At 40.8% G+C, this 12,204-nt stretch overlaps 1 protein-coding gene across 1 annotated transcript in view; it reads right to left on the bottom strand.

Moving 5' to 3' along the window:
- The window catches only part of KCNH5 (potassium voltage-gated channel subfamily H member 5), a 146,547-nt gene that overhangs the window by 36,442 nt on the left and 97,901 nt on the right, over positions 1-12,204 (bottom strand). Inside the window, exon 9 of the mRNA XM_056492958.1 lies at positions 2,973-3,225. Coding sequence (XP_056348933.1) covers positions 2,973-3,225 — 253 coding nt within the window. The remainder of the gene's footprint in view (positions 1-2,972; positions 3,226-12,204) is intronic.

Raw genomic sequence — 12,204 nt, 5'->3', positions numbered from 1 at the left:
TAAAAACTGCAGGTCTACAACTGGAGTCATTCTCTCACAGTCAGTGTTTCTGTAATGCTGATTACTGCAGTGGCTGGGGGTTTAATTATCCACAAATGAGAACAAAATCAAACCATGGGGGAACAAAATGTCACAGTGCTGCAAGTTGCCCTGTCAGTCACCAGGCTCCACCTGATCTCAAGCACAGGAAACACCAAAGCTGGTGCTGTTGAGGCAGGAAAACTGCTGCTGAGTGAAAGGATGGATGTTCCATGAAGGTGGAAAAAAAGGAAAGCACCTGGAGGGGATGCCAAGTCTCCTGAGGACAGTTTCTTCAGGCAGGGAGGTTGGATGTGCCAGCTCACCCTGACTGTGAGGCTGGGAACATGATAAGGGAACATGGACAAAGGGAAAAAGCAGCAAAATCCATTAAGTGATTCATGCCAGGACCTGAGGGAGGGTGAAGCCCTGCACTTTGGACAGAAGCATGAATGTAAGAGATGGGACATGATGGTTATTAACCTGTTTTAATGTCCCTACCTGACTCACTTTTCTTAGATATTCCATATTTAAAAATACATCAAACCATCCATCTGTGGTCGAGCATGGTTGAAAAAAAGCAAAACATGCCTTCTCCCTCTCTCTTTCTTTAAGCAGGGCAAGTACACTACTCTATTAACCAACAGTGCACTATGATTTCCTCTGCAAGGAGCAGAGCATGGAGACAGCATGTCCTGTTCATTCCTGCTCCCATAGAGGAAATTAATGAGGTCAAGTTTCCAAAGGATGCTTATTGAATTTCCTCTACTCTAGGTCACTGCTGGGGGAGAAGATGGACAGAGTGGCAGCACAACCCTGCAAGCTGACTTTCCCTGGGAAAACCAGAGTGGCAGCAGGAGCATGGAGCATTCAAAGCAGGTAGTGAGTTTTTCCATTAGTCAGTTTTTTTAAAATCTGGTCTCCCCCTTAGGCAGATTCACATTCCTTGTGCTTGAACTTCTCAAGCACAAGGCAGAACAGATCAATAAAAATTATGTTTCTCACTGTCTGATCTGCAGTTGCTGTTTCAGGTGCAGCAGCTGCCACTAGAAATGTCTTTGCAACTACAAGTGGGAGAGATTTTCTTTCACAAGTGAATTTTAAGGACACAATATCCCATAATTACTCAGTTCACTATTCTGCTAAATAATCTGTCAGAGCATGAAAAAACCCTTCAGTGTGTTCTAGGACTAGAGGAAACAGTTTATTCTGCTTTAAGTTACATTTACACGTTCTGCCAATCCCTGTAGTACATGATGAACATGGCTCTGAGTCATGGAAGGAATTGAAGGCACTTTTGGTAATTAAAAGTAATTAATTTAACCAGATATGGTTAAAAGTCTCTCAGGTCAAATGGGGATTAACATGGATACTAGATTTAATACATATAAAAGGTAGAAACAAAAAGTTCTTACTGTAGTGTCATTCCAAACACACAATATTAATGCAATAATAAAAATATTATATATTATTATAAATAATATATAAATATATATTATTTATAATAATATATATAATATTATATTCTATATCATTATAACTAATAAATGCAATCAAGTTTTGCATGTAATCCATTTAGTGATAGCTCTTAGTTCAGTAAATTACATATTTATTGGTTTCATTGTAAAAACCATTTATTTGTTTAAATACTGCTACTTCCTCTCAAGTCTTTTGTTTTCTAAATAATTGTAAGCAAATATAAGATATCATCACTGAGATTAATTATAAAAATGAAATGGTCCAGTGAGCTGGAATACAAGGAATAATTTCTTAAGGAAATTGTTGATTTAGGAGCTTTCATCACAATTAGTTCATATCTGAATATAGAAACAGATTCATTCTTACATTAAATCTCTCTTTTTCAAAACCCTAGTGTAAACCAGAATACAGAAAGGTGCAGCAGGTATTTCCAAGGAGCATGGATGTGTGTTTTCCTGAGCTCATACTCCAGCTGGGAGGATCCAAGGGGAGCTGTTTCCATGCAGCCCCATCCCCACTCTGCCCACTCCCACCCCAGTCCCAGGCACAGGTACATTTTTAGGGAAACACATCAGGAGCCCTCTGGAGCCACCATCAGAGGGAAGAAGCAGCACAGAGCTTCAGTGGGGTCTGGCAGCTGCCCTAGGACCAGGAACCCACTGGATTTGCCCTCAGGGAGTGACAGCTCCAGCTTAAGAGAAGGCAAATATCCAACAGGACATGAGCTCCACAATAAATGGGTCTATTTTAAACAGGCAAGACAGGCTCTAGGTAGTTTTTCTGCAGAGCCACCAGTTTTTCTCCACATAGCTCTGCCTCTGAGGAGGATTCCTGCCTCCACACCAGTGCTGACCACTCAGTCTCACCATGTGCCACACCTTTCCCAACCCCATCCAAGCTAACAAGGGTCTGCACTGGGCTCTTTCCCAAAATCAGACAGCACAGGGTGATTTACCTAAACTCCCACATTGCTCAGACTTCTCATGACTGTGATTGGATACATGGTGTAACCCCCTCTCTTTCAAAGTCAGATCAGACTCTTTATTTTTTGTAAAGCCAGCTCACTACAAGCAAAAATTTTGCCTCCTTGCAGAGACTGTTTGCAGGTGTTATTTTGGGCTAGAACAGACACAAATGTAAATCCCAGTGCGAAGGTTAATGTGGAAATCCTCCTGAGGGAGTAACACAAAACAATGTGCATTTCCTCCCTTTAAAAGATGTCAAGCACACAGATGCCATTCTCTGCTGCTCAGAGACACTGTAGCTGTGACCAGTGAGCCATACTGGGCAGAAAGAGCACTCCCACTGGCACAAAAGATGAAGGATTTGCTTCTAGAGGAGGCTCTCTGGAGACACAGCATCTCCATCTGATGACAACTGCCAGCCTCCCGTAGTCCCAGCTGATGTCAATATTCAAACCTCAGCAAAAGGAAAACGCACACAAACCACAAGCACTCCAGCAGAGATCACAGTACCTAAAATAGCCACCACCTCGTCGTCCTGGATGACCTCCAAGGACCCTGAGACCACGAAGCAGAGGGCATCAACACTTTCCCCAGCGTGGTAGATGAGGTCCCCCGGGGCACAATGGATGGTCTGGAACTCCACGGCCAGGGCGCGCAGGCAGCCGTCGCTGGCCAGCCGGAAGGCAGGGTGCTCGTTGAACACCTTCCTGTTGAGGTGCACGCAGATGTCTGCCCGCATGTCCTTCGGGCAGATGGACAGCACCTGGGGAAGGGAAAGGTGGAAAAACAGTCAGCTGGGAGTGTGACAGCAAGGGCACTGCTGTTTGAAATAACCCGATGGATGGGTGTGAAGTGAGCCTGGGGGGGTAGCTTGAAATCTGTCCATCCATCCATCCATCCATCAATCCATACATCATCCATCCATCCATCCATCCATCCATCCATCCATCCATTCATCCATCAATCCTATCATCATCCATCAATCCATCCATCCATCCATCCATCCATCCATCCATCATCCATCATCCATCCCTGCATCCATCCATCATCCACTCATCCATCCATCCATCAATCCATCCATCCAGCCATCCATCCATCATCCATCCATCCATGCATCCATCCATCATCCATCCATTCATCCATCCATCCATCCATCCATCCATCCATCCATCCATCCATCCATCCATCATCCATCCATCCATTCATCCAGCCATCCATCCATCCATCAATCCTACCATCATCCATCCATCCATCAATCCATCCATCCATCCATCCATCCATCCATCATCCATCCATCATCCATCCATCCATCCATCATCCATCCACCCATTCATCCATCATCCATCCATCATCCATCCATCCATCCATCATCCATCCATCCATCCATCCATCCATCCACCATCCATCCATCCATCCATCATCCATCCATCCATCCATCCATCCATCCATCCATCCATCCCTCCTTCCCTCCCTCCATTTCAGAAATCTTCAAGTGGGAGTTTTATCCTGATTTGGAGTAGTCCTTTCCTGCCCATCTCCTGCTTTCACTTTGTCTGAAAGGGTGATTTGGAAGACAGGACTGTTTTGTTACACTGTGCTCATTCCTAACAGTTTCCACACTCCTTTTCCAGAATTGCAGGTGGAAATGCTCTGTCCTGTCTGTGGTGTCCCCCCAGACCTGGTGTCCAGCCTATCTGCTGCTGCTGTGCTCAGTCCCTGCAGGAGCACAGAACAGACACACAGAGCTGAAGGAGCTCAAGGACATGCAAAGGCAGACCATCCACAGTAGAAAAACACCACATGTTGTTCACACTCAGAAAACCCAGCTTTCAGAAGTCCTGATGTAGGTGACCACTTACCAACACGTGTCCAAACACACCCAGGACTCAGTTTCAGTGAGATATACAAAGAATTACCTGCCCAGGAGGGCTTAAAGACAAGAAAATCCAAAGAGATTGGAGGAAAAAGGAAGTATAATGAAACCTCATGAAATGTAAAGTAATGCTGAGTGAAGAACTGTCCACTATGAAGATAACTTTATTTAGATCAATTTAAGAAGACCTTCAACTAGTTTCTTACCTTAAATAGCTTTCCCTATTGAAACAGTAACACAAATACACCTGAAGAAACAAAGTGAAAACCTGTGGGTTTTGTCGGGTTTGTAAATCGTGTGTTTAATATTTGCACACCCTCCTAAACACAGTAACATCCTTATGTCCCCAAAATGCACAGTAGCTAATTGCACTGAGAAACACACACAGCCTTCTAATGTTTTCCTAGGATAAATGATAGAAAAGAGCATGAGACTAAGAGCACCCTGGAAGTCTCATATCAAGAAGACTGCAGATCAATAGTACTGATTAATTTCTCATTGTATGGAATTAATCTGGCAGCTTGCTCTGCAGACAGTGCAGGAGACAGGGACACTGGGTTAATGAGTTGACTATCATGGCATAATAGCAGAGGGACACTCTGGTAACCCTGACTATGCTTTGAGGAAAATGGTCATATTAATGAACACAAGCCATTATTTTAATTTCTGTTTAATGCAGGAGAGGTATAAAACAAATTACTGCAGAGCATTACTAAAGCTCCTAAAGCACAGAATAAGAAAAGAATAAATAACTTCTATTTAAATAGTAATGTTTAGTCCTTTTCTTATTTAGATAGATCAAAGTTCCTGTGGGATCAAAGACACAATGAATGCAGAAAGGTGAAATAGAAGTTTTTCTCCCATTTTCTGTACTGACAGTGTGTGGTGAGAAAGGGCTGCTGTAACCATCTGCATAAGCCTCTCCCACTCCAAATGTTCCCATCAATCCCAGAATACTTGGTAAAATTATAGCCTAGAAGGCCATGACTTAATGATTTCAAATGCTACAGGGTTTCTCTCTTTCAAAACATGTGTTTTTTCTAATTTATTTTTTTTTAATTTTCAGCCAACAGCCAGAGAATCTGTGATCTTGTTGAGATAAAAGACCTGCAATAATCATAAATCTCTTCCACATGTAGGTGTTTGTAGACTATGACCAGGTCACCTCTCAATCTTGAAAAAACAAGAGATAGAAGATGCTTTTTCTGCCTAATACTATGAAGGTTCTCTTTGGAAATCTCCCTGTGCATGAGATTTTCTCACTTACAATCAACTTCCCAGAGCTACCAGATAATTAGTTTTTTATTTTAGTTAACACAGAGTAAGTCAATTTGGGTTAATGATATTTTTCTGTAACAAAATGTTGTACAGAACACATTAAAATCCCCTGCATAAGTACATTTTATCATAAAAAAACAGTAATAAACACATTTGACAAGGCATATTCTCTATAAGCCATCATTTGCATTAGTAATAGTATGAGTCACTGTAAAACATATTCTGTATCACATTTCCATAATTTAGTAGGGGCAAATGTCAATTTTACAAAAGTCTATTTACCTGAGTAATTCCATTTACCAGTAGAAATATGGGCACACCTTAGTTTCTCAAAAAAAAAAAAAAAATTACTTTTGAGAGTGATTGTTCCACCTCAGCCTTACTTGTGAATCAAACAGAACGTTTGTCTTTATTATAATAAAACAGAAACATACCATCTTTCTTCATCTCAAAAGTAACTCAATGAAAAATTCTGCTTTCTTTTCTACCATGATTGATGATTTTTAACGTTTTTATCTACTCTTGGGCCTGAATCATGGTTATAAGTTTTTTATGTCCCTTTAATACTTTCAGAAATTTAAGTGCTTTTGACTTAACAAGGCCACAAGCTAGGAATTCTCAAACATTGCTCTTAAGAAAAATGTCTATGTTCATACATGACTGATTACCAAATTTTAGCTTTTGAGCTTCCAAGCTGAAGAAAAAATCAGTTAAACTGTTGCAGAAGTTGTTCTTATAAGATTCTGAGATGCTTCAGGACCCTTTGTTTGTTTGGAATGTAAAATAATTGTGTCCTTCAAGAATAAAAGCCACTTGGATGCAAAGCAACAAATACAGAGTTAAATACAGAGTGTTAAAAGTGAACACTCAAAGAATTATTTTTTTAATGGACACAAGCAGCATATCTATCATTACACACTGACTAATGAAGAGACAGAAAAAAATCCATTGCACAGAGAAAAGCCAGTCTTAGAAAGCAGAATTCAGGAATTTTCTGATGTCATGATAAAGTGATTCTCCTAATGCCAAATCCCTGTCCAGAGATAAATGGAGATATGAGTTATCAATGATATCAGCAGTACTTGAGTCATGATCTAAGAGTTAGCCAGGAACAAATATGCTTAATTTGAGTTTTCTTGCCTGCTACATAGGCATTGAGATCAGGGAATGAAACAGATGACAAGTAGAACAAATATTTAATATTAGAAGATTTGGCAAGGTGCTGTTGACTGCTATAGATACATGTAAATATAGGCAGGGAAAAAAGAGAGCAAAGATAGACAATTGCATCATTCAGCTAAGATTTTACTGCATGCTTTTCAAATGAGCACTTCAAATTCAGGTGAATATTCACCTGAAAATGACCCCTTACTGATAATACAAGATTTTGGACATTCTGTAGTGAATTGCTGAGGTATCAGCATTTTTAAGGCAGCATGCAACTATAGAAATACAAACCAGTATCACCACAGCTGTCCCTGAGTCCATAGTGTGCACAAAACTGCACACATGAGAGTGAAAAAAAAAAAAAGGTTAAGGGAGAGGACATCCTGCAATGTTCAGTGAATCTTTTCACTGTGAAGGAAATGCCTCCAACACATCCTGGTAAAAGAACCAAAGCTCAGGTGGGACATTGGCTCTTCCCTGTGTGGTCTTTTGGCAGCAGAGTAAAAACCACCAAGACAAATTTCTTAAAAGGAGATTTCCTTGGAGATTCCACAGCCTTTTGCAGTGAAACATGCAGTTTGTAAGGCAGGGAGGATATTCAGGATGCTGATGGCAATGCTTGGCTAAGTGAGGGGTTTGGAGCACTTGGAGGGGACAGGTGCTTGTGCTGCTGCAGAATTTGCTCTGTAATAAGTCTGCAGCCACAGACTTTGCAGCCAGGTCTCCCCTACGTGTCCAGGCAGCCAGAAAGAACAGAACCTGCTATGTATCAGTGCAAAATCAGAGGAGAAAGCTGAATTCTACCCAGAGGAGGATCTTTGCTGGCTGTACTAACTCTGATTTCACCAGGAGAGAAGCAAGGCTCCCTGAACAGCACACAGGTACCCACTACAGAGATGAGGGAGCAGAAAAGAAAGCACAGAATAATATTTATCATTTCCCCTCCTTGCACAGGAACCTCCTCAAAGCCAGTGTAAGAGAATTGCTGAGCTCTGCCATCACCACTGGCACCCAGCTGATACAGACACAACAACTCCCAGAGCAAACACTCAACAGAACCTTCATCTCCAGATCATCCCACATGGAAAATGCTGACACTGAGAATGGCTTGTGGATGCTGCTAGAGATTGGGAAAGGCAGGAAGCAGCTCTGGAATACCCACTGGGAATTGGCACAAAACCTCTCACAGCCTTTCCACCTCGAGATCTGTAGGGGTGGGGGATTAAACTCCCCAGGAGGCTCCACCTGATTTTTTAACTCTCTCATCCATTTCCCCAGCATGTGCAGGCAGTTCAAGATAAGCTTTCTGAACAGCTCAAAGAGCTCTACAGGGAATAGAGATTATAAAAAATTCAAACAAAAGCAAATGAATCAAAAACAAACTGCCCAGATTAAGAGTGCATCCAAACAATATCTTTTAGGAAGGGTTTACGTAGGTTTAAGTATTTGTTAAAAAATCTTTCCCAGCTGTAAATCACTATAGGATGACATAGCAGGCATTACAGAATCTGTTGTGACTTGGAAAAAAAAAAGGGCAGAAGCCAGTGAATCATGAACATTAGCTATCAATCCTCTTTCAGCACACAGGATTCCCACATTTTGGGGGTTGTAGGTAGGGAACACATTGGCTGATAACCAAGCCAAGACTTTTGGCATTCTGTGGTGTAATAACTAGGACTGTTTCCTAAATGAATAACTGTAATAAATATCAGAGATATTTATTTTTAATATTTTTTTTAAATGCCAGCTTTGAAAATAAAGAAAATAAACTCCTCCAACCTCAAACGCATTTGAGGCCACAGATATGTCTTTCTATTTTGTGGAGAAAGGCCACTCTGAGTTTTCAGACATATTCAGCAATCAGAATCAAGGTCAGTTCTTTCAAAAAAAACCCCACAATACTGACTAGGCAGCTGACCAAGTTACTCAGATTTTTAGAAAGATTTGGCTCATTTGAGTATGGAATTCTTTTTCAGGCTTGGCTAAAAGCGTTATATTTGGCACTGGATGGAGGCCAAAGAGACAAAGGTAAGAAAACAGCTGATTGGCAAATCACAGCATTTTTCTGTAATAATCAAGTAATTTTGTGAGGATTTCAAAGATGATGTATGGAGCTGAGCAGTAATTAACCCTGCATGCATTAGGGTGGTCTTTAACACATCACTGAGTACCTTGGCACTAAGAACTGAATGTCAGCAGCAATGGTGCTGTGTTTTAATTGCAGTAAGATCCAAGCTCACTTGGATTCAAATGCTCTGAAATCAAGATCTGAAAATCACATCTAAACTGAGTTTGGCTTGTTTTCTTAATAATATATGAAGTGAACCAGTGATTAAAATGGATAGATTTAGTGGTATCGTACCAAAATTAACTTGGTTTTTTAACCAAGTAACCTGTTAGAGACATTTAAAAAATCCCTAGAAATGGGCTGCAGAGCCCATTAAATTCAGTTTTGTCAAGACAGATAGGATCTGGCTAAGGGTTTGAAAATCAGGACAAGATGAGAGGCAGCAACATGTCTTTTAAGGAATAAGTGGCTCACCAGTTCAGGGGTACTGGTGGGTCTAATGCACTGAAAAGTGGCACACTAATAACATCCAAGGATGAGCCCAAGTAGTAAATCCCAGGTTGCCTAAAGGCTGCATATTTAAAGGTTTTATCGTTTTCAGTTTTGTTGTCATTTCTACAGCAAGCAAAGTTATTGCACAGCCTTCTAATGGGGCAAGGATAGCACACTACTGGGAAATCTATCCTTAAAAAAACAGCTTTTCAGATAAAACAAGAAAAAGAAACATCAGAAAGAATGTGCCATACATCAAAGAATTTCTCAAGTCACAACAGTTTCTGGCACTTAAGGTCACCCTTGGAAGGATGGAATTGTTCACTGCACTATTTTATTTTGTGCTTCTTCTGGAGGAGGCTTTATTTTCTCACATGCAGCATTACGTGAAGACACTCAAGGAAATGAAGGAAGAAAACAGATGTGGAGAAGACCTTCCCTGAGATGTGGTGTGGATCTGACAGCCCCTTAGTGTGCCCCATCCCTTTGCTGGCAGTGCTCAGGAAATTGCCCAGCCCATCCTCTTAGGGATTTATTCCCCAGGAATTAAGCTCATGAGCTGCTCCATAGCCCTGGCATCTCCTCAAGTTCACCATTTATTCTGTGTTAATCCCAAGATATGACACCCAAGAGGCAGAGTTAACTGTGAGCACTCTCCTGGTCCTGCAGAGTGCATGCAGGAGGCAAACAATCCATGAAGGGGGACAGAAAGCCCCACTGGTGTACAGACCCCACTCACAGACCCATGGGAAGGACACTGAGACCTTGAGCATCTCTCCTGCATCCTGCTCTGCAGAGATCCATGGATTCCCACTGCCCCTGTTCCTAGCTCAGCTCTGTGAGTGAGGCACAACTCCTTGTTCACCTCTTCCCCATCTCCAAAGAACAGCCAACAAACCCTACAGCCTCTACAACAAAACAACACCTGCCTGAACATTTTTACCTGTCCTTTCCAGCAGGGAGCTGCCTGCAGCTGTCACAGCTAATCTTGTGGGGATTCTCTTTGGCCACAAAGCTTGGCAGCCTCCTACCCCTGGTCATCCACAAGGAAACCAGCCAGCACTTAGAGACACCTCAAAGTGATGGGACATGGCAGGAATGGCAGCTGATTCCTCTGTTATCTCAGGGTATCACTAATTGTTTCTACAGCTCTTGAAGCTCCTATTTGCAGCAAACATGAATAAACAGCACTGTGCTCATGTAGATTAATGTTAAATGAAGTTACAGCCTGTGTGTATTTACCATGAACCCATCTCCTTTATGAAAGCCTAGTGGGTCAGCAGTGAGTAATTCTAATGCTGTGTTATGTTCTGTGATTTCCATTTCAGTCTGTGCAATGTGGAATTGCCTTTCATTATCCCAATTGCCATTGATGTTCAGGTTGAAACTAAGTAAAATGACTTTTTTCTTGTTCAACCTATGGCTTTTCTGAAGGAAACTACTGTTAAAGCCTGACAGACATTTATTTAATTGCCTTTTGAGGAAATTGCAAGCCATACAACAGCACAGAGGTCAAGATGAGAAAATCTTTGGGTTTTACAGACATTTCAGAGTGTAATCATTAGATAAGACCTTGAGACATCTGCATGTTAGTTAATGGTTGTTCTGCTTTCCTGGATAATGACCTATTTCTTACAGAAGAGCTAGTATCTATAAATTTCTCATTTGCTGCTTGGATATTTTAATAAAAACTAAGATATTTGAATTCAGTGTGTTTCATATATCAAATTATTATTGCAAAGATTTTTTAAAATCTACTTAGAAATGGTCATATACACAGAAAGTACTGCCTCTTTTTTACCTCTCACAAAACAAAACAAAACAAAACAAAAACCCAGGTGCTGATGGATGAGAGATGCTGTTTAATGCAAAAAGGCTTTTCAGTCTTGTCATTTTTTTAACCCTGCTCATTATTAGATGAGTAACCCCAAAATCTGCGCCACTAAACATAAATAAATAAATAAATAAATAAATAAATAAATAAATTCCCATCTTGTTTGAGCCACTGTTGCACCAGGAGATAAGTGTCCATGTATCCCATCTCTCATCCCAGCTGTCAGAGGAGGCCTCTCATCTTTAAGTGATTTAAGATTATGGATCAGAGGCCACTTGCTTCCCCTCAGGTAATAATAATAAACATGCTAATGCTTTTAGTGTCATTGCTAATCCCTTGTTTGTGAGCACTCAGAGATGGGCTGAAGCAATGTGTCTGAAGGCAGGATTTGAGGATGAGATCCCAAGGAGATCAGGGAAGCCAAAATTCTGAGCTTAAAGCACCATTACTTTTCAGTGTGAGAGACCAAGTCCTCTTCCACATAGAAGGAAAACACATTGAGGTTTTTAAAACACATTTTAAATTCTTTTCAGGACATCCTGCTACAGAGGCAGGAAGGACTAGATCTCCACTTAACCTCCTCCACTCTAACTTCCACCTTCCCTTCAGTTCTCATGTAAGGACTCATCAGTTTTGGCTGAGATCTTCTTTGGGACTACACACCAAATGTGTCAATCAGGGATAAATATTTGAGGCAGCAAATCAGCACATGCGTAGTAGTAGTAATTTCAATCAAGTTTTTAACTTATATTTTGATTTCAAGCATATTAATTTAAAATCTTTAATTATCAAAGAAACACATGTTAATTCTTGCTCCATCAACGCTAGGATCATAGAAATCTACTCTAATACTCATATAAAAGCTCATTCTTCCTTCTTGTTCTTTAAATTTGGGTTTCAAAACCATTTCAACATGCTGAGTGACTGAATGAAATGTATTACAAATTTGGGGGAAATGATAGGATGTAACAGATTATATTTGGTTGAAAAACATCCTTGGACGATGGAAACTGTCTGATCTGTCTGATGG

This window comes from Oenanthe melanoleuca, chromosome 5, assembly GCF_029582105.1.
Source record: "Oenanthe melanoleuca isolate GR-GAL-2019-014 chromosome 5, OMel1.0, whole genome shotgun sequence".
Taxonomy (NCBI): domain Eukaryota; kingdom Metazoa; phylum Chordata; class Aves; order Passeriformes; family Muscicapidae; genus Oenanthe; species Oenanthe melanoleuca.
Note: the sequence above shows the minus strand (reverse complement) of the source record. Positions and strands in the feature narration are given on the sequence as shown.